The sequence below is a fragment of the Momordica charantia genome, assembly GCF_013281855.1.
Source record: "Momordica charantia cultivar OHB3-1 chromosome 4 unlocalized genomic scaffold, Mcharantia_2.0 BLBB01000004.1, whole genome shotgun sequence".
Taxonomy (NCBI): Eukaryota; Viridiplantae; Streptophyta; class Magnoliopsida; order Cucurbitales; family Cucurbitaceae; genus Momordica; species Momordica charantia.
In genome coordinates, this window is record NW_028275162.1 from 28,679,232 (window position 1) to 28,705,857 (window position 26,626).

Genomic DNA, 26,626 nt, shown 5'->3' on the forward strand with positions numbered 1-26,626 from the left:
TCTAAGACGTAATGACTAAATAATATAGTTAACAATTAAGGAAAGAAAGCATTAAAGGAAGATAATTGGAAAACACTTATAAAGTTGAGAAATTTATTAAAAATTCTAACTAAACTCATACTTTAATAGAAAACCCAGTTGTATTGTTATGTGTATATATATAAATGAGACGCACGGAGCATGCAGTACTTTTCTGACTTGGGTATAAGCTTTGTTTGTTTCCGAGTGCAGAAGTTTCAGTTCCAGAATATGGATGTAAAAGTCGGGGTCGGGGTCGGTGGCGGGGACGGTGGCGGTGGTTACGGCGGGGGGAAGGGGAGTGGGAGTACAAAATGTGGGAGGTGGAATCCGACGGGAGAACAGGTAAAAGTGCTGACAGAGCTGTTCAGGTCAGGGCTTAGAACTCCGAGCAGTGATCAGATTCAGAAGATCTCTCATCAGCTCAGCTTTTACGGCAACATCGAGAGCAAGAATGTGTTCTATTGGTTCCAAAATCATAAAGCCAGAGAGAGACACAAGCGTCGCAAACTCATTTCTCATGATCATCATAATCATAATCATAATCATCATCCTATTCCTATCAAATACATTGACACTACTCACCAACATTTCATTTCCCCTCCAAACAGTATGTTTTCAAGTCATTTCAAGAGATTATTAATTATGATGATTGTGATTATGTTTTAGATTCATGGTTGTGTTTTTTTGGTTTTGGGGTTTCAGCAGATCATTTTGTGGAGATGGAGCCAGAAAGAATGAGGAAAACGCTTCAACTTTTCCCAGTAAACTCAGTTGATGAAGCAGAAGTAGAAGCAGAAGCAGAAGCAGAAGCAGAAGCAGATGATGAGTTTATTAAAGTAAATGGGAAGCAGTATGAGGAGGATACAGCAGCTTTCACCTACAAAATAGAGACAAAAATGGATGATCCTCCATTATTGGATCTTCGTTTAAGCTTTCTGTAGAACAAAGTGAAGTCCATGCTGAAAAAACAAACACGTAGAAGTTGAATGAGAATGGTGTTGGATTTATTGTTAATTAGTGAATGTTGGAAATTGGGAATTCAAATTAAATGGTCTTAATTTTAATCACGAGAAAGATAAACCAATGTGTGGATTCAAATTCAAATGTTCAATGTTTCGGAATTCATAACCTCTCCAAAATATAATGTCATTCCTTGGTTTTGCTTCCCATTTCCCACTTCTCACATTTATTCCTCTATTCTTTTTATGTCAGTTTTTAAACAAAATCATATCTAATTTTGACCTGAAATCTCAAATCTGATTGTAATTTATGGACTAAATTAGAATTAAGAAGTAATCAAATATATTGAAACTAAAATCATAGTTCTAAGCAAAACAGATGGATTAACTTTTTTTTTATAACTATATTTAGCACATGGAAAATCTCAAAAACAAAATACAAACAAACACATGGTTCTCTTTTGAGGTTGGAGATTGAAATCTCCATACCTAGTATTTGTTGTACTAAAAAAACATTCAATTAAATATTTATGGTTAGTGACATATGACAAAAGGGATTTGAAAGGAAAAGAATCTATTTTGCTCTTTCAAGAGAAATGTTTGGCCAAATAACTTAATCTTCAGTCATTACAAACTCAACTGATAGGAAAATGTGTGATTAAAAGATGCAATTAAGAGCTGCTTTTCAGAGGTTTAATCTTCACTGTCATCAGGTTTTACCGACTGCTCAAACTCAGCATCCATTATAACACCATCCATTATATGAACAACAATATCCTTCTTCTTTATATCCACCATTTCTGACCTCACTCTGTTAACAATCAACATCCCATCTCTGTCCTTGGAAATGTACAACGTAAATCCAGATACAGCATCATATGAAATTTCCTTCCCATAATCTACCAAACTCGAATAAATAGCTCGAGGAACGGCAGAGAAACCCAATACACGTGAAATTACTGCATATGTATCATCTGTCTTCTCTGTTGTGAAGCTTTCATTTACTTGTAAACTCAATTCGCGCTCGAAAGCCTTCTCTGAAGGGACAAAGACAGTAAAAGCAAGATCCTTAGGCAACATTTTGATCATCATCTCCCCAAATTTGCCCAACTTATCATCTTTCGGAACCTTTCTGGTAACAGCATTAACTCCTACAGTTAGCTCTGGAAGCCTTAGCGTTGAGATGAGTACAATAAGTATGCAACAAACAGAGAGAATCATAAAACCAAAGGCAATTGGGTTCTTTACAATGAAACTCTTCTTCATCTTCTGTTCAGTACAGTGCAACCATCTTTTATTGGCAGGCCTTCATATTGATTTCCACAGTATGCATCTTAAAATGCAGAGTAAAAAAGAGTTCAGACTTCATCTTCCAAATCAATCTGCTTGATTAACTATAGCGTCTTCATACCAGTCAAACTTTTGCCGAAAAGTAGACAATTTAAGGCCTCAACTGTTTATATCTGTCATGGAACCTGAAATTTAAAGCTTACAACTCTAAGCATCGCATAAATTCGAGACATGAGCCATTACAACTAAAAACGGGCAGAATTGTTGACGGGGAGTCTTATTCTCTGAAATTTTGTTCGAGAAACCTATTTCTAGGCCGTTTTCTAGTTTCATTAACCTCAACTAACACAATTCATCGGTCTAGGTCGAATGAAATCGCTGTTTCTTGTGAATTGCAATTTGTTCATGTTCCTAATAATTTCAGAAAATTATGAAAAACAGATTCTCTCTCTCACTCACCACATTCTCAGCAATCAAATAAGGCAAGCAACTAAGAAGATAATAAAATGGTGAAAAGAAGACAGAATCAAATTACCTGTGGCTGGGTTATGAGAAAGATGAAATATCGATTCGAACAGCCACAGTCTGAACCGGATTGACTTCCCTCCATCATCAAGAACTAGGCCGTCACTGATTACGAGGAGATCCACCGGATCCGAAACCCTAACGACGTTGATCAGAGAAGAAATCGATGGAAAGACGACAAAGTTGAGCAGGAATCGCAGGCAGACGACGTCGTTTCGAAGCTTCACCACATCACATCACCAAGATACCCGAACCCGAACCGATACCCAACTCAAAATGGGCTCCGAGAGAATCTGTTATGGGCTTCGGGCAGTTTTAGATGGGCCGCGAACCCAATTGCCAGCGGCATGAAAACGATGATTACAAAATTACAGAAATTCTAAATTTTGAATTTTTGAAATAGTTTTTTAGAAAAGTAAATTTAATTCGTGGCTGGACTTTAATGGACTTGAATGTAGCGAAGTTTTATACAAGGCCATCTGTTAAAGAAATTCTAGAATTACAAAAGAACGTGTTGATCCGTAGTTTCATTTGATAAATTATAATTATAATAAAATTTTTACAATTAAAAAAAAAAAGACTGTTTTATAATGTCAGATGAAATAAAAATATGCCATTATGTTGTCGAAATTATATAACAGTCATATGAGGTGCCGCTTTTAGAAAAGATAAATAGACCATTAAGACTTTTAGATCTGTTTTATATATAATCTGTATTCTGTTTCTTAATTAAATTATTTAGTGAATATTTGTATCACATATTTATTTTTAATAAGATCCAAATAGTGAAAATTCTAAAAACAACCATGTTTTTGATATAATTTGAATCTTTAGAACGCATAATTACATTAAAAAATATATAAATTTTTTTTATAAATACAATATTTCATATTATAATTTTTTTTGTCAGAATTAAAAAATATAAAATATTATAAATAATATAATACGTCAAATAATAATTCTACAAAATTTACCATATATGTTAATAAATTAGTTAATATTTTGTGAAATATAATATATTATAAATTATAACATTGTCAAATAATAATTTTATATAATTCATAATATATACGCTAATAAATTATTTAATATTATTTTACATTGAACTAAATATTTAGTTGGTACCACTAATTTATAAATATTTTACTAATTATTCTGAATAAATTTTTAAATTGGGACTCAATATTTTTAAATCTACCACCAAATATGTATCCAAAGATCACCAATCAAATAAACCTCAATCAATCCAAATCTATTAAAAGTCAAATTTACAGCTCAATTCATACAAAAGAAAGCAAAAGTCTCGTATACTAACACAAGTAGAATAATGATATATTTTATATATGCACTTGAAAATCTAAAAAGGTAAAGTCAGAATAAAAGAAAAATAAAAAAAAAATCGTATTTAAAATATTTTACCATATTTCCAAACTAAAAAATTCTTACTATATTCATAAATATAATACAAATTTTAACAATCCACCACTAAAACATTCAAATAAATACTCGTGGACGAAACATTAGTTTAGCATAGCACTTCAGAGAATAATTAGATCGTAAATTGGAATATCCGCCACTTTTTTAACTGATTTATTTTGGAATATATATGTAAATTTGTGCTCGTTATTGATCGCCACAACTATAAAATAAAAATGTGTTTACCATCATGTCAACTTTCATCTTTGCAAGAAATGTAAATGATGGAATTAATAACACTTTTTGAAGAGATTATTCTCACTTGATCCTTAATTAACGTGCTTCTTTTTCCTTCTTCTCCTTCTAAATCCGGTAATTGGACAGACAACAATGATCATCATATTCTTTTAAATAGTAGTCCAAATGTATATTGTATAGTAAGATAATCCTCAACTAAATTTTAATGTCACCATAAAAAAGTATTTAGAATTTATTCTTTCATTGCTCATTTTCATAATATGGGGCTATATATTAATCACTATTTAATATTTTCATTTATGTGCGGTGATCATCAAGTCATCGATATTCTAGCGAAGTCACTTCTTCGAGATATATATATATATATATTTATATTCTTTTTGAAGATAAGATTAGAATTATATCCGCATGTGTGACTTTAACTATAATAGAATAAAAAAATTTTAATTCCATGACATAAAATTGATGTGTATTAAAAATATTATAATTTTGTTTTTAAAAAAGAGCATAAATGTGATTTTCTTAGGTTACTATATTTAAAAATACATATATGTTTAGGTAATATATATACATATATTTTTAATTTAAAAATTGTATTAGATAGCCGAGAATGCTGTCCATTTTTTATAATATATAAAAAATTATTAAACCAATTTTGCTCACATCCACATATATTTGGTGAATAATTGATAAGACTAGGGCATCAAAGAATGAGCTTTAGACCTTATAGAATAGAGACTAATTTCACCTACTATATTAATGGTAGTCATTATCAATTGCTGCTGACAAATCATGCTTAACCTATACAAATGAGATAGCCCTAAAAAGATAATATGCCAATTTTTTTGCTCAAATTTGACACAATAATTTATTGATATTGGTATATGAGTAAGTTGCTATATTACTGAAATTGCTCACATACAATGAACTTTGGCTACATTATTGTGTCAAATTTCAGAAAAAAAAAACTAGCATATTTAATTATCTTTTTAGGGCTATCTCATCCCTATGGGTTAAGCATGCATGTGAGCAGCAATTGATAGATACATATAGTAGGTGGAATAAATCTCTGCATTCTTTGATGCCCTCCTAGGATAACATTTCAACTATCTAATACAAAATTCAAATTAAATAAGTATTGCTTAGAAATAGATTACAAATTATCGTTATTCTTCGATGTATTTATATAATTAACATAAATTAAATAAATATGTATATTTTCAAATAGAGTAAAAAATTTGATTGTTTCTTAGAAAATAGCATAATTCAAATCAAACTCAAATGTAATAAAAAAATACTAAGGAAACTTACACTTATGTCGGTTTTTAACGAAAAAAAGATCAAAATTTATGATATTTTTTTTAAAACAAACAAGGGACGAATAAAATAAATAAATAAAAAAACCTTTCCCTAATAATTTTGAAACTCCTTGGTCTTTTCCGATCTTTTTGAAAATTCACACTATTCTTCCAAAAGGTTTCATTTGTGTTCTCTGGAGAAGTAATAAGAAAATATTTGCTTCGTGAGTAATCTTTATCTTCCTCACAATTAAAAAATAATAGTAATAATTCCTTTCTCAACCAAATGCTAATGATGGTTGGTTTATAAACTATTTAAAAAGGTTTTTGTAACATCCTGAACATGACATCATAAAGTTTAAACTCATTCTTTCTCAATTCACCAAAACTTCTTCGAACAAATAAAATGATCCAGAAATGATAAATTTTTAAGATTACAGTTTCAAGTTTTATTTAATATTGTATTTAAAAGGTTTCTAGTAGATACACTTCTCTAGATCACATATTGAGGCATCTGATGATGCACAAGTGTAAAATTAAAAATTTGTTTAAAAATGTATTACAAACTTTTTAAAAGTTAGAAGAACAACTATACTTATAAGAAATTAAAAGTTTCGTTAAAAAAATTCATCGGCATTCAGACCTGCAGATTGGGTTTGACGAGGAAGGAACCCGCAGCAAAAGTTTCCATCAATTCACGACCTGATCGCGGAAAATTGTGCGTTTCATGAAAACCAAACAAAAAAAAAGGCTACAATTTATTTCCGCAAACTGGAAACTGAACAAACCACCACGTCTCTGTCTCCATGGAGAGGGAAATCACATAAATTTCTTCATAAAAAAGAAAAATATTTCACAGAAATCACTCCATATTTGATATTTCTTTCCACTTCCCTATTTCCCTAATTTCCCATCCCTCAGATACATATATATATTTATCAATCATCATCACCCGCTTGATTAGTTGTTGGACGACACGTATTGCATGAATTCCCAGTCGGATTCAATCCCGGCCATAGTTTCCGGCGCCAAAACCACTTCCAAATCAATACTACCGCCGCCCTCTCTGCTCGGAAACGCCGATATTTTCCCGTCGAACTTGTTGGCCCGGCCGCTCCTCACGGCCAACGGTCGGCCCCACCCGAAATCGTTCTCGAACATCGGAAATCTCGGCGAGCTCCCCATGGTGATGGACGCCCCGTCGGCGTTCCCCAACGGGAACACCCGCGGATTGCTCTCCCAATCCTCTACGAACCGGCGCACCGTACCGTTATCGTGCGCCCTCACGTTCTTGTTCAGCTGCTCCGCGCACCACCGCAGATCCCGAGACAGAACGTCACGCGCCGAAGCATACGTGGGCACGCTTTGAATCGCGTTCCCGAAGTAGTACGGATCCATCTTCGGCTCCAGCCGGTGCCGGCAGTTCACCGCCATGCGAAACGTTGTCGTTTTGTTCTGCGGCAGTTTCCTCGCCCGCGTCACCGACCTCCACAGCAACGCGCACAGCGACTGAAACGACGATATAATCATTACCTGATCGGCCTCGCGATCCGCAACGGTGTCGTTTCGGAACCAGCTGTCCAAAATAGACGCCACCTTGCCGTTACTCTGACAGTATGTATCATTACTCCGTTTCCCCATAATCTCCACGGCCGTTACGTCTCCGTTGCTCACGATTTTGTTGTGATGATTATTATTATTCACCTTCTCTTTCAGTTTCGAAATTGCTTCTCTACTGAAACTGAATATCCTCTCCCGTAACGGCACGTCGCCGGAGAACGTGACCTTTGGCCCATCTCGCGGCAAATTCAGCACCGCCGGCGAAATCAGCACGGAATCCCGGGTGAAGTCCGGCGAAGGAGTGATCCTCTTACCGCCTTTGCACTCCTCGGCGAAGGTGTTGAAGAAGTTCCAGAAGGAGGTGCCGTCGGTGACGGCGTGGTTGACGGAACAGCCGATGAAAATGCCGTCAGCGAGATTGGTGACCTGGACGGCCATGATTGGGCTAAAATGGCCGGCGAAACTCACCGTACGATCGAAAGCGAAAAACTCCTTGAAGCAATCGGGGACATCTCCGGGAGCGAGAAGGTCACGGAGGAAGAAATCGGCGGCATTGGCGTGGATGAAGTCGACGCCGGCGTCGTTACAGGTGATGTAGACGTAGCCTTGATCGTCGGTGAGGAGGCGGCCGGCGAGCGGAGGAAAACGGGAGAGGGCTCGGGAGAGACTGCATTTGAGAAGATCGATAAGGGCAGTGACGTCGAGATTGGGGGAAGTGAAGAGGCAGCCCTTCTGGATGTAGTGGCAGGAGAGCATGGGGAGGTCGGAGACGGAGAGCTTGAGATCGGCGACGGCGGAGGGCTGATCGGGGAAGACAATGCATTTGGAGAGAAGGATCGGGGAAGAAGAAGGAGAAGGAAGAGGAATTGGCATTTTTTTTTTCTTTTTTGAGAGATGGAAATTTGATTGTGTTGAGTGGAAGAGGAGTGTGGAGAAAATGAGGGCGGGAGAGGGGATATTTATAGCGGAGAAAGGGGACGGATTTTTGGTTCATGAACTTGCGGTTTTATTAATCAGCTGTGTCGTTGTTAAAATGCAATTTTTTTATTTAGTGATTTCGTTGTCATATATTTAATATTTTTCTGTTTATCATTATTATTTTTTGTAATGGTTGATTCCTGTTTCTGCGGATGGATTTGAATATATATTCAAAGAATATTTCTTACTCTACAATTTGATATGTACTCTCCCTCATCTCTTTCCTCTTCTCCTCATCTTCTACATTTTTATTCAATTTTTTTTTTTTTTTCAAAAGATTGATCTTGCTACCTGAGATTAAGGTAAAATGGGACAAAGATAAGATACATGCCCAACAACAATTAAAAAAAAAAATCAACTACACAACTTATAAAACAGATAAACAATAAAAGAAATAGAATATACTTCATAAGCGAGACAAAACATAACAACTCATTTATGAAAATAAATCCTAAACAAACCTTATCAATGATAATAGGCTAAATCGTGCATAAATATTATTATGAACAAGATGTAAAATAACTAAAGGTTGGATAAGAAGCACATTCATACATACTAGAATTACGTTCTCTTTAAATATATGAAAATAAAGGGGGTCCAACTAATCTTTATTTATACTTTATATATCTAGGTGAACGAGGCCTACCAATACAACAAATCTAACGCTAGCTCTATATACTATAGGCAAGCTTTTTAAGACAATTTGTTATTGTGAATATTATCTACAAAACTTTATCGAGTAGTTCTTTTTTCTCTTTCTCTATTTTTTTTTTGTCTCACATCCATAAAATCAAATTTTTAAGACAATTTATTATTGTGAAAATCCGACGTAACTTTATTAAGTACTTTTTTAAAATGAAAATGAAATAAAATAAATTTTGGAAAATTAGGGGTTGTGAGTCTTTAGAATTGGCATCTAGTGTAATAATGTTACATGTCGAAGTCACTCGAAAGTCCAATTAATCAAATTAGTGATTAATATTGAGTATTCAAAATTTGAAGGAAAAATTAAAGAGAATAACTAAAAAGAAACGGTTTAGAGTTATAGAAACGTGGCGTCAAAAGTATATTTATTATAAATGTCTACCTAAAATTTTTGTAATATAAAAAATACAATCAGAGTCTCACAAAAATTATAGGGTATATTATATTTTTTATAATTAGTTTTATTTGGATTTGATTTGAAATGGTTGAGTTGGGGATGGAAGTGAGATATTGGGTTGGAAATTAGGAAGATCTCATGAGATTTTTGCTTAAAATCTGAGAGAGTATCTCAAACCTTGGACTTCACAATTATTACATCCTACAAGATCTACTTTGCCTCCAAAAATCTCTCTTGATCGATCATGATCTCATGATCTATATATATCAATCAAATTCCAGATCTTAATTAGAATCAAATCATTCTCACCTCCCCTGAGGCCTCAACTAATTAAAACTAATTTTATCAATAATAATCTCATGAACAATCACCATATGATATAATTAATATACATGCATATGGAGTTTGTCATTCATTCAAGAATTAACAACTGCCTATGCCGCCGACTTTTTACTCATCTGTAATTTGGCTGTCATTCCCCAAATCCCCAAACGAGGGGCGGCTTTAAATAATTAAAGAACTTGGGGGGGCTGGGGTACGGTTCATTCATTTACATAATTAATCAATTAACTATGCAAATGTATGGTGTATAACCCAAGCTCCAACCTTATATAAAATGGTCGGTTCATCATATCAATATGATTCATCCCCGTGATTGGTCGGTTATTTGCCAGTGATATTGTGAATAATGTACATATGCTTAATACTATATTGATAAAAAGGAGCATATGTGAGTTTATTATATAGTATTTTAATTGTTTGACTTGAATATTAAGAGTTGCTAATTGTAAGTAAGTAGCAGGAGCAGGAGTATGGAATTTAAATAAATATTAGAGAGAGAGAGAGAGAGAGAGAGAGAGAGAGAGAGAGAGAGAGAGAGAGAGAGAGAGAGAGAGAGAGAGAGAGAGAGAGAGGAGTGGTGTCATTTAATCTGCCACGTGTGTGACAGTTCAAGAACAACAGGCGCCAAGGCAAAGGCCATGGAAGCTCGCTTACTGAGGCCAGCCACCAGTTCGCTAGTTGCACTGAATCTTGACATATAATAATATTTATTTTTATATATATAAAATCTTTTTTTTGTTTTTTGTATTTTTCTTTTTCTTTGCCAGTTCCAACCCAACTGTGTGTCTCTGACCTTCTCCCCCAACTCTACTTCCCCCATACTCATCATCTCTCTTATTTTATATTTTACTGTCTCTCGGGATTTTTTTATTCAATATCCGTGAGTGTTTTGGATTGACTTAATTTTAACATCTTACGTAACTTGTATTCATGGGTACGATGACAATTTTGTACCCATTTAGGTCCAACCACAAGTTAGGATCATAAATTGTTATAGAAATGTCCGAAATTTACCTTTTAATATTTTTGATACAAATAGTTGATCGAGTTGTGAAAATTTATGGTCTAAATTAGAGAGGAAATTCTAAAATTTTAATAATTTTTAATTTAATTTTGGAAAAAGTACCCTTTTGATCTAGAATTTTTGGAATAGGTTTTAGTTGGACTCTCAACTAAAGCATAAGTTAAGTATCTCATGAAAAAGATGACTTGATCGACGTGACATATCCGAGTTGGAAAGATATTATTTGTTAAGTAGATATTTAACTGTAGGTGCTCGGGGTGTTAGGCCCATTGTGGAGTGAAATCGAATAAAATAGGTACACTTACGTGATACCCCAATGCGATCATTTGGCATTATTGGTCGTCAGGTAGCACGATCATCTAATAAATTATAAACAACACGGTTATAAACTCGAACACGTTCACTTGAAAGATTAGATAATCATGTTCGTCTTTCACACGAGCACTTACGTGATACCCCCTTAGCGACATTGTGTAATTATCTTCAACGTGAACGCGTTGTTAAGTTATTTGATATATCTTGTTAGGCAATGACCAATAACTATAGAGATATTCAACTTTTGGTTGAGTGGTAGTTTATTCATAAACATGGTACTAGATAAGGAGGTCTTGGGTTCGATTATTGGACACCCACGCATGAATATCTACTTAACAAAAGATATATTTTCCAACTCAATTATGCTGCATAGGACAGTGGGAATAAGAAATTGGGTGGAGAGCAGTTTTTCCCGTTGCTATTATAAATTAAAACATTATAGGAAAAAAAATACTCTTTTGTTCCATGAATTTTCATCTATAAAATTAATTTGGTCCATATATAGTTCTCTTTTATTATCCTTAAATATTCAGAATAGGTCTTAAATAGTCCCTCAACTAAAAACTGGGCCTATAAAACTGTATGGTGCACCTCTAAGGAGAGAAAATATTAGGTTTGTAGTGATAATGGAACATTTTCTTCAATATTTAATCATTGTGGTCGTGTTGTTGCTTGTGCCAAGTGAATTCTTCTCTTCTACTAATTATTAATATTATTTTTGAAGTATTTACTATTTTTTTCCTTTACTATGTGCTATGTATTATTGCCATTTTTTCAACGTGACTGACTTGTGAATACCACTGTTCGTTTTTACTTTAGAGGACAAATGACGATATATCATATGTCATCGTCATTAACTTAAAAAATAACAGTTCATTAACTGCATAATCGTCACTAAAATGTCATTTTTTATTCACGATATAATAGTCGAAAATTCGTTGGGAGTACTCATATATTATTATTTACTTGTAATACTTATCTTGTTGTAACTATTGAAAATGGAAATCAGCTTCTAATTATCTGTATTATTAATTAAAGTTGGTTGCCCATTGGATAGGGCTGCCATATTATTTGTCCTATGACTCGATGGGGCGTGGGGCTTAATATTCTCATTTGAGGTGTGATTTGGAGATAAAATTATGAAATATTTTGACATTGATTATCATTATTAATATAATTATATTATGTTTAGGTAATTGAGTATGATTAACTTCTTATGAACACGTATTAAATAAACTTGAACTTAACTTAATGTTAACGTAATTGACATTGTATATTGTCGATCAAAAAATTGTGTGTTTTATTTCTTTAAATTATAACAAGTGGGTGGTTATAGTAAAAAATATGGAACCATTGAGAGAGACGAGGACCCAACTCCTTAATTAAGTACATGTCGACACATGGCACAAACTTTCCAAAATATAAAAATAAAATTTATAAAGGAGTAAAAAAGAAACGACATGCCGTTGGGTGTATGTCAAATCTTAAAATTACACAATATATTTGCATGTCTTTTCCTCTCTTAGAGAGGCTGATGCGGACCCTGCGGAGTCCTCTTTACAAAGGACAATTCATACCTATTTATAAATCATTGTGTTCTGCGAACATGACGCTTCATGTTTTAAACATTCGAGTCAAAGTGAGCATAGCTCAGCAGTAATTGGTATATACCTCCAACTATGAGATTGTGAGTTCGAATCCGCTCCCCAACATGTTGTACTAAAAAAAATATATTTTAAATATTCGAATAGATTTTTTAACTTAAGGTAAATATATATATCGGTCTTTGTATTTTAAACATTTTTTAATAGGATCTTGAACTTTTTAATTTTGTATCTCATAGAGTCATGTCGTTAATTCTATCAGTTTAACATTTTAGGTAGTTTACTGAAACAATAATATTTATAGATTATGTGGTATAGGATGATTTCGAGTAGGTTCGAACATTAGGTGGCGTAAGTGTTAAATCGACACAGTTAATGTTAGGAATTTATTAAGCATAAAAAATGAAATTTCAATTAGCTGTTTAGAATATTTGTTTAAGTATTAGAACTAAAATAGATATAAAAAATGAAAGTTTATAAATTTATTAAAAACATTTTCTAAGTATATAGACTAGATATACACCGCCTTGGAAATTCAAAGGTAGTTTGACTCAGAAAATAGTATAATAATTTCCATAGTAAGTTATGCTTATAATTACAATTACGCAAGCTCACGTAAAGACTTGAATAAGTTAGGTTAGGAGCAACACCCTTCTTATAGAAGAGGAGTTATTTGCTCGAACTATCTTAAAATAAAGTTCTAAATTTCTCCTATCAATATAGATAGAAATCTTTTCATGAATAATTGATTAAGATATTAAGTAACTTTATTTGTAAGTAGCGATTAGAATTTAATACTCTAACCAAATAAAGTTATGTTAGTTGTTCATTTGGCTTTTTCCATGGAGAGAATATATCTATTATGAGAATAGTCATGTTTCTTTGATTGGAGGTGTCTTTTAGAGTATATATAACCCTAAACCCTAGAGAGCATCTCTTTCCAATACAATGCATTATATATACATAATTACTGTGAGAAGAATTATTCTTTCTAATGAGTCATTTCTCAAGAGAGGCAAATGACCATTTCATGAAAGAACATAATATATACCTCTCCATGTACACTCTTCTTGTATATGATTCCCTTATCATCATAATAATGTATATAATTATAAGAGCAAAATAAAACTCATTAACTTAAGTCAATTTGATTGATCTTATTTTAATGTCTTGACATAATGCATTGTATTTGATCAGTTTTTCTAAAGACAAGTTTTTCAATGATACCATATATTTTAGATTGAAAATAAATAATATCATATTATTGTAGAAATATAGAGATACGTTGCTGTCGGGGACGATAATATATATAAATATATGAAGGATAGAGTTTAGGGGCATGGGAGTTGATGTTTGCCACCTCAAAGATGGCGACCAGAGCAATGAATCTTCTACTCAAAGACAAAAGAAACCAACAGGACAAACCACATTTTAAAATTCTTATAATTATTAATAAATATCTCTCTCTTTTTCTATACTCTTCTTTTGGCCCCAAATAATGGGACATGATTTCATATTTTTGTTTTGTTTGGATGTGTATGGTAAGTAATTATACGTTTGTCCCATGCCATTCAAAATTTAATTCAATAGTTGCCATGTAGAAAGTTTTGGATATTTGTCTTTTTTTTTTAATTGGATATTTTTGAAAATAATCTCTTTAAATTATTTGAGAGTTGTTCGCATATGAAGAGTGACAATATATTTTTTAAAAATTTATATTGATATTAGCGTGTGTCTGAATCAGCTTATGTACACCTCAACTAATCTCACGAGGTAGCTGCCTGATCCTATGTTGGAAAATACCTATGAAATAATTTCTAAGATAGGTGGATATCGCGAAAAAATTGATATATATATATATATATATATATATATATATATATATTTTGCATTAATTCTTTTTGTTCAACTTTTTTTTTAAGAATAAATGTAGGGTGGGAGGACGAATTTCAACCTTAAAATAATTAGTTGTAGATGCTTTAACTATCGCTGAGTTATGTTCGTTTTGACATCATTTTAATTAGCTATTGACTTGTTTAATTATTTGAATATAATTTAATATTTAAGTCATTAATGATCTTCTCTTGAAGTTTTTTTTTTTTAGGAAATTTTTTTCTTTTAAGTTGAAAGTTTTTTATAATTTCTCTGTATATCTGTAATGTTACATTCTAAAATAAAGAGGACTGACATGTATTTGAAAATAGATGTATTTGAAAATAGATGTATTTTCATATATTTAAGAGGTAAATTCGAATTTGAAGTTTGAAAGAACTTTTCAACAAAACACGTAACCTTGTGCTAATGGCAAGTTTATTGTTATTTTTTTGGTGATGTCTTATTCGGGAAGTTTAGGCTCGTTTTTGGATTTAGAATTGAAAAATATTTATTTTTTAGTAAAAGGGTAGGGTGAGGATTCAAATTCACGATTTTTTTTATTTATAATACATACCTTAATTAGTTGAGCATTCCAATTGACTTTTCATAGAGTAAAAAACATGTAAAAATGTATATAGTTGGAAGAATGAGAAAATTTGACATGATAAATTGATATTTTCAAAAGTAATTTATATATTGTTAAGTTATGTTGGAAACGTATCTCTAAACCAATCGATGAACGTTCCAACTGTTTCTTTCTCGCTAGGAGAATGATTTCTCGATATTTTTTTAATACAATAACATGTGGGAGTGAAGATATTCAAATTCACAACTTTTTAGTTAGAGATATGTATCTTTTCTCTTACTAATAACATCGTATTTGTTCATTTTATTAATATTCATAGGGTTCAATCTCAAAACCAACTAGCAATGAGAGGAGTAGCTAATGTCTATTATAAATTCTTGTTACGTTCAAGATCGTGGCTCTTTTGGCAGGATCTCATTTGTGGATCATATGCTCGTTTGAACTTGTTGGAGTCTGATAATATATTAATATTTATGAAGTTTCATCTCAAAACCAATTAGGAAAAATAGGAGTAGCTTATCTATTATAAACCCTTATTAAATCTCTTATCTTTTCAACGTAGTATCTTTAACACATCTAAAAAAAATAGAAAAACATATTTTTAGTAGTTAACTATTCACTTGTGTAAAATAGTTTACCGATGCATAATTATAAATGGAAGCTAAATTAAAGCAGACCTATAATAATTTTTGGGATTTAAATAACTTATTTAACAAAATTTCATCCTATCACAAATTACCCATAATGAGTATATATAACAGTAATTTTGGCCAAAGCAAGCATAGCTCAGCGGTAACTGACACATATCCCCAATCAAGGGGTTGTAAGTTTGATCTCTCACCCATGTTGTACTAAAAAAAACGGTGTTTTTTGTAAAAAGAAAAAAAGAAAAAAACTATCAAACCAAACCTCTTATTCTTTTACGAATAATTATTCCAATTTGCATAGCTATGTATTAAATTATCACACAAGTCCAACGGTTAGCTCAAGGTTAGGTTGTTGGTAGGGGTGTTAAAAAATTCGATGGCTCAAAAAATCTTATTAATAATCTAACCTAAACTATGATTCGGATTGGTTCAAGGGTTTGTCTAATATAAATTTAGGTTGACATCGAACAAACCTAAACTTATTATTAATTTTTAAAGCATAAATGTTAAATATATTACCAATTTATTTTTTTGTTATACAATATTTTGAATGAGTGATCAAAATAATCCAAACTAACTGCATTTTAAACATTTTAGGGTTGTGGATTGAGTTAGGTTCATTATTTAATAAAAATTATTTTGGTGGAATAAAATTTACAACCTGAACAATTAAATTTATAGTCTAAAAATACTTCTGACTCAATCCAAAGCTCTGGTTATTGTTGGCAACTTGGCAGAAGCAATAATATACATATTGTACAAGTGGAATCTCCTCCTTTTTTTTTCATTTTTGTGTAAAAAAAGAAAAAAGAAAAAGCCAAATAGCAAAGATGCAAAAAATATGGCAAAAGCCCATTCATGGCACCTACTCTATTAGTGTCGTTTTGATGATCTTTTCAACCCACAAAAAAAAAAGGAAGTAAATAAATAAATTATTTGCATAAATTCCATTCAAGTCAAGCCATTTGCAAACAGAAAGTAGCTGCTGCAGCAGTCGTCATTTAAAGGTTGACAAACCAACTCAATGGCAAAAAACAGGGAAAAATAAAAGGTATAAATTCTTGAATGTGCAAATATTAATATATAAATATATATATTATATATAGGGATAGAGAAAAAGGAGGATATATTCGGTGTTATGTTCTTTGAATTAGGCCGCTCGGTTTTGGCGTTGGGCCCAGCCCCTTTTTTTCCTCCACTTCTCTGATAGGTTCAACTTACCAAACCTCTTTCTCCAATTTTAATTTCAATTAATTACAAATATAGCACCAACAATTTCAACTTCAAAATATAGAACTTAAAAAAAAAAAAAACTCCAATCTATAAGTAATTACGAAGAAAGCTAAATTAATCCTCTGAACTTTTTTCAACGATATAATCTATTAGTGATAGATGTCTTCACTGATTGACATCTTGATACACGTAAATAAGTGATATACCATGATAAAAATGAAATTTTTAAAAATGTCTGTCTAAATATATATGAAAATTTAAAAGATGTTGGTATTGCGGATTTATAATTTGCTCAACTTTATAAACAACACTTCTACGATTCTATCTATGCATAAAGTTACTACTTTGACCTCTAATAAACATATTTGGAGGGCATAATTGTCTAAATGATTTTTTTTAGGGTAAAAGAAAAGGTTGCATTATTTTGATAACAATGTTTATTTGGGAAAATAAGAACAGATGTATTAGTTATAAAAGAAAAAAGGTAGCAGTTGGAAGGGAATATAAAGGTCGTTAGGTAGTTAAGGGGATAAATAAATAAAATAAAATAAATAGAAAGCGAAATAAACATTTAATTTCAAAATTCAAATAAACCAATTTTGGCAGTCCTCTCCTCTCCTTTTTCTGCTCCCCACGCTCCTAACCAACTTCAACGCCGTCGTTTCATGTCGCTTTCCCACTTTCCCTAATTCTTGTTACTTATTGTTATTTCTCTGCTTTTCAAATTAAAAAGAAAAGAAATATCTCATTTCTTTGCTTTTCAAATTAAAAAAAAAATACAAAATAAAGAATTCTCATTCTCATGTTCTTGCTCTGCCGTGCCGTCTAAGGATCTGCCGTCCCTTGCCGTGCTCCACCGTACTGTTTAAGTCTCATTTTAATTCGGTTTTCTTATTTTAAAATTTATTTATTATGATTTTTCAACTTTTCAAAGATCTAATTTTAAAACTTATCCAATTTTTATCTTTAAATTTTTAAATGGTCTATTTTAAATATTTTTTAGAATTTTTTCTTTTAATTTTCAGCAAATCATCCAATAAAGGGATAATTTGCCAATAAGGACAAATACTAATTTTGTGGAATACATTTTTAAAATTTCAAGGACCAAAATAAAATTTTAATATTCTTTTGTCAGAGTATTGCAAATTTAAACTCTTACTAATTGGTTAATTAGTTGAGCTATCATGTTGACAAAAGATTAATTTTTTATTTATTTCTAAAAGTAGTTTAAGAAAATTTTTTATTCAATTTAATTATTTATTTATTAAACTTATTCGAAAAGTAGTACTTAGTAGTGGTAGATATTATAAGAAAAGGCATCACCAGAAGCTCTATAATTGAAGGGTTTTGATTAAAATTCTAATAAATATCATCTGGACTCCAGCATAAGGTCTAATCAAAATAGAAAATTGTCTGAACCAAGACAGAAAAACTAAGAATTAAAAGCTAACAAGGGAGCAAAAGGGAGAGAAGTGATTGTTATGGTGTTTTAGTTTAACACACCATAATGATATGGTGGGATGAATAAATATTACATTGAACAGTAACGTGATGCAACACTTTTGTTCGATCGTGGGAGTAAGATAATCAAGGTTTTAAATGTCAATGTCGAGATATATGTCAATTATCGCTGAACTATGCTCGTTTTTGCAATATGATGTATATATTATTTACATTATGTTTGATATTTTTTTTATATTTTGTCGATTTTTTAGTAATATAATGAAAATGTCGATTTATCTCTCGTGTCGATGTTGAACCGATATAGATACAAAATGAAAAAGAAGGAAAAGAAAAGAAATGAATATTTAGATAAGGAATAATGTGAGAAGAAAGGGCAATCAAGTCAAGCATATATGTTGAAGATATGATATGATATGCTTCATAAGGCAGTGAGGATTGGAAGAAGCAGCTTATATTGGCCAACCAAGTAGAATAAGGAAAAAAGAAAACAGATCAAATCATGTTAAAAGTTGAGACAATTGAATTAATATTTCAAATTACAAAAAATAAAAATAAAAATAAAAAAAATGGTGGAGCGGAGGTGGGACTCTGTTAAAAGGATTTGGTTATCTGCATCTAATTTAATCTGTACCATTCTATCCCTCATCTATTTCTCTTTACACCCAACTGTCCAATCAATGTCAAATCCCCCTCTTTGTTTTTGCCTCACCTAAATCGACTCTTTTTACCATCCTATCAATGGACAATTATTAATTACATTAATTATGTGAGAATTTTTAATTAAAATTTTGATAAAACTTTTCTTTGAATACAAGTTAATGTCTCATCAAATTATTGTTATATCAACATATTGGACGTACAGACAAGTTACTTGAAAAAAGAAATTGGATTTTGTCGATGGATGAATCGGATTCCGAGAGTGGATTTTTCGTGTGTCAAATATCATGGGAGTAGTATGTATGTGTGTCAATATGCTAATAAAACAATATTGATTAGTGATCTATAAACTTTTTCTTTGAAAGAAATTTTAAAGTGGTTGAGGAGACAATTAAGATTATCTAAAATATTAGAGACTATCGTGTATATTTTACTGTTATGTTATGCATACGTTGAAGTTGAAGCAGTACAATCTAATAGATCCTCCCATTTTAATTGGTCATTTCAATTTGAATTTCTCTCTCAGCTTCAATGCGTTTGGTGTTGTGCGCATGTATAAAGCATTCCAACCTAATGGGGTCCTTCAATTTTGGATTCTCTCTCTTTCTCCAATTCAATTTCAAAAAAATAAAAAGGAGGATATAATTCATCTAAGCTAGTTAGTTTTAAAGACACGTGGACTACTACTATAAATCTCATATAGCTAGAATTGCATTGATTAAATAAAGAAGAACAACTATAACTATATCTAAATCATGTGAACAAAATACTGGTAGTGTTATTTCTTATAGGTACGCTGATAAGTTAAAATGTACGTAACGATCCATGAACTCTTAAATACATTGAAAGTGGTTGGATAATTCTAGTTTTAGTCGGCGATAAATACAATCTCATGAAAATATGGTTTTCTTTTCATAAGTTTTGAAAAATATCCAAAAGAGAGAGGGGAAAAAACCCATATGGGATTGATTATGAGGAAAGGGACATGAGAAAGTAAGTCTTCCATTGAAATTGAAGTGAGGTGGGGGATTGGAAAAGAAAAATGAGATGTGTTTGTGGGCTTACTTTTATAGAACAAAACAATGAATCTTTTTTTAGGGACAAGGGGTAATGGACTGATCTCCATCCATTGATAAATGATCTATATTTCTTCTATTAAATCATGTAAAGCAAATTAAAGCAACATAAAATGGGGACCTCCATGAATAATATATAAATAAGCTACATGGTGCTCCACCATTGGTTTGAAGGGGGACACATTTCATTTTTGTTTCCATTCTCACCTCATTTTCATTCTTTGGATTGGATGGCGAAGCATTGAGTTTTAAATTGGACATCCAACACAAAGTTGTTCATGCATCTTTGTTTTCTCCTTCTTGATATTGGTACATGTGTTTTATTGGGTATGGTCACTTAAATGATTTCTAAGGGCTCATTTGGTAACGTTTCCATTTTTTATTTCTGTTTTTTTCTTTTTAATAAAGAAAAATTGAGTTGATTGACCTCAACACCAATGGATTCGAGAATAATAAAACTATATGTATTTTTATTCATATTCGACCTTAATAATTCACATGTATGTTTTAGTTTTTCTCTTCACTCTTTGTTTTCTACAGTACAACAAAGGTGTAGAAGTAAGCATTCGAACCTTCGACTTTTAGAGAGATTACTAATATTTTAATTAGTTGAACTATATATTTCGTTTAAATATTAGTTGGGAGGGAACCATTCACATTTAGACAAGGAGAAAGTGTGGTGAGCATCTTCCATTTTTAGTTAGAAAATTTCACAAAAGGACGAATATGCAAAAATTCAACTTTTACTTTGGGTGCTTTTAATTGGATGCTATTACTTGAAAATGGTTTGTTAGTCTATATTCTCAGAACTAATTTTTATAACTCAATTCATTATATATTGGACATATATATATATATAATTTAGATATTGACATTGAGCAGTCGCATGAGGACTCAATTAAATACTTAGTTTTAATAAATGGAACATATATCTAAATTGCGTACAAGTTATCATCATTTTTCTCTCCTCCATATGAAACTTGAAAGAAAACTCACTCTTCTTGTATAAAAAAGTGACCCCAAAATATTTTTCAAAAATCACATGAAAATATAAATAGTCTAATTAAGAGTAAATTGGGATTTGAAAGTATAAATAATCACGTGGCTCTAGCTAAGAAAAATTCTAATAGATAGTCACTCAAAGTTTTACAGTTTTATAATTTTGACTGGTTTTTTAACTTTGTTGTCTCGTAAAGTCCTTTGAAACCTTTTTTTTTTTTTAATTAATTTAACAAAGATGTATAAGCTGGGTTTAGAAGATTTGAACTTCTACAATAAATACTTAAAAGCCAATTAAATTGTCGCACCGGGCCAAGCCCAAGGTTTTCTTTTGAAAATATTCTGGCCCATCAGATTTAGTGATTAATTGTGGGCTGTCTTCGGTGCACTTAGGCATAGGCCCGTGGGCCAAAAACACGGGTTAAGATTTCAACTTCTAATTTTTTAGTTGAAAATATACGTCTTCAAGCTATTCTCACCTCATATTTATAGACCAATAATATGTAGACCATGATTCCAACATATGACTCTTTAATTGATAATATATATCTTAACTGTACTTTGGTTGGGACTAAGAGTCCATTTCCTTGAATGGCAGGTTCCAAGCTACACCCTTCTTTGCTACCCAATCATAGATCTTCCAAAGCGAATGAGCTCACTCGATTTGGTTCCAGTCCCGAAAAAACAGCTCAAAGATCGACCTATGCTACTACCTAGCTCACTGTTGTCAAGCACGGGATGACAATAACGAAAACTTCGATACCCAAATGAATTCACCCAAAGCATATCTAATAAAGAAACAAGCGGTGGCTTTCGGGGACGATTTTTCTCTTAACTGTGCAGGAACATGAACAAAATACGTGTCCTTGGTTACGCCCTTGTTGTGTTAGTTCTTCCATATTTCAGACTTCGTGCAGAACCAATGAGGCATTCTGGCGGACGTGTGCATGTAGGTTGGCACTTCGATGTCAGCCTTTCGCCACTTGGGACTGTACGGAACAAGAAAGGGAAGGAAGCTAGTCGTTGGAGGGAAACTCGATGACAACAATGTTGTCATCGCTAATACCCAAGTTGCTGAGTGCAAAAAATTCAGCCCGATGAAAATTTGGAATTGTCAGGATTCCAATTCTAGCAAGTGTAGGTCATTGAGTTGGTTTAATCAGTTAAGTTAAAGTTATAATTACATAAAATTATTTTTTAAAATAACAATTAATGATAGAGATAAAATGTAGCTGAAAGCAATATATTATTGGCAATAGTTTTCAAATAGTCACAATTAGCTAGTCTCGATTAAACTATTACAAAATTTGACCCAAATGTATTACTTATTTATTTATTGTACTAAAAAAACACTTATTTTTTATTTTTTTTTGAAAAAAAGGTTCATATAAAATGAAAGGCAGAACATGTATAGTCGACCAATGGGTGATCGAAATTTTGCACCTTCGCGATTCAGATTTAGCCACTCCACTTTCGAAACGGAACTGCGGAGCTTCCAAATTTCAATAGGAAATTGAATTGATACACCATTGCGAACTCACCATTTTCGGACGGAAGCTTGCGAGAGGTTTTCACTCCCAGGAGAAATGCAGAAGAAGAAACCGGAGACTGCGAACAAGAGCCCTAAGAAGGCAAATCTTTTGGACCACCACTCCATCAAGCACATCCTCGACGAGTTTGTCTCCGAGGTCATCTAAAGCCCTAATTCTCTTCATCTTTCACTTCCTTTTTAATTTGTCGGCTGTTTTAGTTTTGTGCTTCCTGTTTTTATTTGTTTTAACTTCGATCTCAGATTGTGGCAAGTCGTGGATATAAGGAAGATGTGAGGATGAGCAATGCTAGACTGCTGATTGGTACTGTTGTCATAATCGTCGCTCTTGTCGCTCAGTTTTATAAGAAGAAGTTCCCCGAGAATCGCGATTTCTTGATCGCTTGCATCGTATTATATCCTCAATCTCAGTTTTTCTGACTAATTCTATGTCATGAACTAATGTTAGAAGATCAGTGATTCTATTCTTCCTATACTTCATCTCCTCAAATTTATTTGAAACTTATAATTCTGAAGATTTGCATCTGAGCTCTGCTAATATTCGGTTGTCGGTATTTTGTTTTAATTCATCAGTTACCTTCATGTCTAGACCTTAATTCTAGAACACACAATGGAACAGTATATAGAACGTATAATTACACTGAACGTTTTGTTATCAATACCTTCTAATGTGTCCCGTGGTAGTTGGCTCTTTAACTCTGGCAAGTATGTAGTCATCAACGTTTTACTGCAGCTAATTGGGTACACAAAGGAGAAGGATGCAATTTTGTTCACATATCCTCCCACTGTAAGATTCTGTTATTGTTATTGTTATTATTATTTGCCATTCCCTCCTAAATGCAGAGTATTCATGCTACGCTCGGGATGTTCTTACAATCAATTTTATTTTTGGTGTAATATATAATGCATTAATTGGTTTTCAACTTCGAACATGTGCAAAATTGCTCTACGTGTTAACTTGACGAAATGAGTTAATATGGATTGTCTCCAATCAGAGGGAATTCAAGGTCAAGGATGAAGTTACTGAGTCTTGAGACACGGTAGTATAGAGCAGGCTAATATGTTTTTAGCACTTCGGTTGACATAGTTTTTATTATCTCTTTCAAATTACAGTCATTAAGGATTAATATTTGGTAACTCTGCGGTGTCAATTCTTTGGTTCTACAATGGACTGAATTATGGTGTTCTCTTTCTGTTCTTTAGAGAGGCACTTTATTGGATCGGTTGGAAAAGTCAGAATGGGCTTATTAGGTTCTCTGTGATGCAGTAGCTCGACACTCTACCTGTTTGTTTATAGTAGTTTTTCTGGACATTCATCATAAGGTTAAATCCTGAGAATAGACTTGATTTTACCAGTTTATAGTGAGTTCTACTTTTATAATGGGATGTGGTGGTGGATTTGCCATCTATTTTTCTGGCCATTCTTAATAGTAGGACGATAAAATGTGGGGGAGACAACAGATTGATAATTAAACCATTGATTTCCTCTCTTTTAAAATAATAATCTCGTAGTCTTGGACTTTTTTTGGGCGTGTTTTCTTATTGTAGTTCTCACTAGATTCTCATGATAAAGCTTCTTCCTACATTTTCTTTCAGTCGACTTCAATGGATCTTTGGAAATAAGCTATTGTAGTCTTTGTTAGTTACATGGTAATGGGTGTATTAGTTTTATCTGCTATTCATAATATGACTATTGACACTGCTACAAAAAGCTTTCAGAAATTGAAATTGTTAAACAGCCTCTATGTTCATTTGGCAGGGATCCTTTACCAGCACAGGATTGGTCGTTTCTTCAAAACTATCCAGATTTTCTGACTTGTACACACTGACTATATCCAGTGCTGATCCAAAATCAATCTCTGCAAATAAGCCGGTTCACTTTACCAAAAGTGTCACTCAGTGGTCTCTCTCTCTCTTCTTACAAACGTGCATGCATACTCTTATTACATCATTTTAGAGTGTCTAAGTTCCCCTTCTGCATTAACTCACTTCTTAATTCTTATAAACTTGCAGGTTTACAAAGGAAGGCATTATGGTCGAGGGACTTTTTCGGAGAGAAGTAGAGATACTGATTGATGAATATGCAAGAGAACCGAAGAAGACGGAGTGATTCAACTTGCTTCACGACCGATAGGTTGGTAGTTTGGGGCGAGGAAAGAAACAGCTTTATTTGCTAGAGGATGTTACTATAGACAGACCCTTTTCATTGTTGTGGGTCACTACCATTCCTAACTTCCATAGGAGGAACCTTTTTGTCTCGTCTCTCTGACATAACTCTGGTTGCAATGGAATTTGGTTACAGTTTGGCTTATGCCACCGTACTTCAAACAGGGGTGATGAACTATTATAGCGCCATACAATGAAGCTCTGGATTGAAATAAGGTCTACACGTCCCACAGACGAGGAGGAGCCTATCATTTTCTATATGGTATGAGTATTTTCAATATTTTTAATTCTATCCTTCTTTAAATTTTAGATTAAGTATATTATTATCAATTTTTAATATAGAATAATATTTTGGCTTAAATCCTATTTTGACTCTTTGGACTTTCAAAATTTTTATTTTAGTCTTTAAATTTTTAAAAAATAGATCTTATCCTTGAATTTATAGAATGTTTAGTTTAATCTCCAAATTCTGAGAAAAAATGATTATTTTGGTCATCGTCATTGATTATTTTAATAGATCAGTCTGAATGCTTATTTTTTTTTAATGTTTTATTTCGATAGTTTAGGGATCAAAATAAAATAAACTTCAAAATTCAAAAAATATATATAAACCTAATTTTATCTATCAATGCAAGACTTTTTCTTAGACGTACACTAAATAATTTTTTATGCGTGTACGTGATTGCACCCTACGGAAAGTTATCCTACAATTATTTGGAAAAAGGAAACTAAGGTTTTAAATACGCTTTTGGTCTTCAAATGCGCATTTATTTATTATTACTTTAGTCTCTAGGTTTTAGAAAGTTGGATTTGGTCCTAAAACTTTCTTTTTCACCTTTTGTTTTGGTCCCTTAAATTTTAGAATTTTAATTAAATCCTACATATAGGTCCCTATTATGAATGTGATAGCGTGGAGAGATACAGACAAGCAATGAAATGGTAGAAATTAAATGTAGAGTTTAATGAAATTGGATCAAAATCATATTTTAAAAAGTAAAACGATTGTATTGAAAAGTGGGTATAAGTTTAGGATTGAAATAAAATTTCCAAGAGTTTAGGGATGAGAAAAAAAAAGTGTTGAAGATTAAAATTGTACTTAAATTATAAAAAATAATTTTAAAATGCCCTAGACTAGACCAAGCCTACCCTGCACCATTTCCACCCCTTTTTGTTTTTTAAACAACGCCTTTTCCACTCTTTATTGGCGTGGAAAGCAGGAAATGTGGTTTTCGAATTGAAGGCTTCTCTCAAAAATTCATTTCGTTTTAGTTAATCCATTTTATGTTGAAAACTTGGAGAATATTTTTCTCATTTTCTTTAAGCGTGTAGAAATTCGAACTTACGTAGAGATGTGTTCTAACACTCTCTCTCATTTTCTTGTTCTGTCTTTTTATTTTCTTTCCCCTAAAAATTATTTTCGGTTACCTAAGGATGTTGCATGGTGATTTGGACCAAACTAAAGGGTTAATGAATGATATGCCTCTTTGTTTTGTTTTCTGATTTTTGAACTATATTTTGAAATATGCGTCTCATACGGGCCTAAAGTTTATGCATTTAAAACCCATTGGGACCACCCACACGTGCCAAATATTAGCTCTCTAAAAATGTAGACAAAATACATATTTTAGTTAAGTTTAAATCATTTTTTTAGTCCTAGAATTTTAAAATATTTATTTTAGTTC

At 32.3% G+C, this 26,626-nt stretch overlaps 4 protein-coding genes across 6 annotated transcripts; 2 read left to right on the forward strand and 2 right to left on the reverse strand.

Annotated features, from left to right (window-relative positions):
- Nucleotides 1-139: 139 nt before the first annotated feature.
- LOC111006187 (WUSCHEL-related homeobox 5-like) lies at nt 140-1,404 on the forward strand. Of its 2 annotated transcripts, none has more exons than XM_088122345.1 (2): nt 140-628; nt 724-1,404. In XM_088122345.1, the coding sequence occupies exons 1-2, from the start codon at nt 181-183 to the stop codon at nt 960-962; spliced, it is 687 nt and encodes a 228-aa protein (XP_087978471.1). In that variant the 5' UTR covers nt 140-180; the 3' UTR covers nt 963-1,404. The 2 variants fall into 2 exon arrangements, with proteins under 2 accessions (XP_087978471.1, XP_022133651.2); XM_022277959.2 differs by having other exon boundaries at nt 727-1,404.
- Nucleotides 1,405-1,537: 133 nt separating this feature from the next.
- Nucleotides 1,538-3,001, reverse strand: LOC111006089 (Fasciclin-like arabinogalactan family protein). Its single transcript, XM_022277835.1, has 2 exons — nt 2,806-3,001; nt 1,538-2,455 (listed from the first exon to the last, which is right to left on the reverse strand). The coding sequence occupies exon 2, from the start codon at nt 2,244-2,246 to the stop codon at nt 1,674-1,676; it is 573 nt and encodes a 190-aa protein (XP_022133527.1). The 5' UTR covers nt 2,247-2,455; nt 2,806-3,001; the 3' UTR covers nt 1,538-1,673.
- A 3,507-nt stretch (nt 3,002-6,508) lies between these two features.
- On the reverse strand, nt 6,509-8,270 carry LOC148212105 (HXXXD-type acyl-transferase family protein). The gene has a single exon (XM_088122306.1). The coding sequence runs from the start codon at nt 8,198-8,200 to the stop codon at nt 6,728-6,730; it is 1,473 nt and encodes a 490-aa protein (XP_087978432.1). The 5' UTR covers nt 8,201-8,270; the 3' UTR covers nt 6,509-6,727.
- Nucleotides 8,271-22,637: 14,367 nt separating this feature from the next.
- On the forward strand, nt 22,638-25,310 carry LOC111006350 (signal peptidase complex subunit 2). Of its 2 annotated transcripts, XM_022278233.2 has the most exons (6): nt 22,638-22,917; nt 23,022-23,173; nt 23,484-23,565; nt 24,538-24,680; nt 24,792-24,912; nt 25,081-25,310. In XM_022278233.2, the coding sequence occupies exons 1-5, from the start codon at nt 22,816-22,818 to the stop codon at nt 24,886-24,888; spliced, it is 576 nt and encodes a 191-aa protein (XP_022133925.1). In that variant the 5' UTR covers nt 22,638-22,815; the 3' UTR covers nt 24,889-24,912; nt 25,081-25,310. The 2 variants fall into 2 exon arrangements, with proteins under 2 accessions (XP_022133925.1, XP_022133924.1); XM_022278232.2 differs by having other exon boundaries at nt 24,792-25,159.
- The last annotated feature ends 1,316 nt before the right edge of the window (nt 25,311-26,626 follow it).

Coding starts and splice junctions, on each gene's coding strand:
- LOC111006350 (XM_022278233.2), top strand. CDS start 22,816: ATGCAGAAGAAGAAACCGGAGACTGCGAACAAGAGCCCTAAGAAGGCA. Junction 22,918..23,021: donor TCGACGAGTTTGTCTCCGAG/GTCATCTAAAGC, acceptor CTTCGATCTCAG/ATTGTGGCAAGTCGTGGATA. Junction 24,681..24,791: donor ACCAAAAGTGTCACTCAGTG/GTCTCTCTCTCT, acceptor ATAAACTTGCAG/GTTTACAAAGGAAGGCATTA.
- LOC111006187 (XM_088122345.1), top strand. CDS start 181: ATGCAGTACTTTTCTGACTTGGGTATAAGCTTTGTTTGTTTCCGAGTG. Junction 629..723: donor TTTCATTTCCCCTCCAAACA/GTATGTTTTCAA, acceptor TTGGGGTTTCAG/CAGATCATTTTGTGGAGATG.
- LOC148212105 (XM_088122306.1), bottom strand. CDS start 8,200: ATGCCAATTCCTCTTCCTTCTCCTTCTTCTTCCCCGATCCTTCTCTCC.
- LOC111006089 (XM_022277835.1), bottom strand. CDS start 2,246: ATGAAGAAGAGTTTCATTGTAAAGAACCCAATTGCCTTTGGTTTTATG.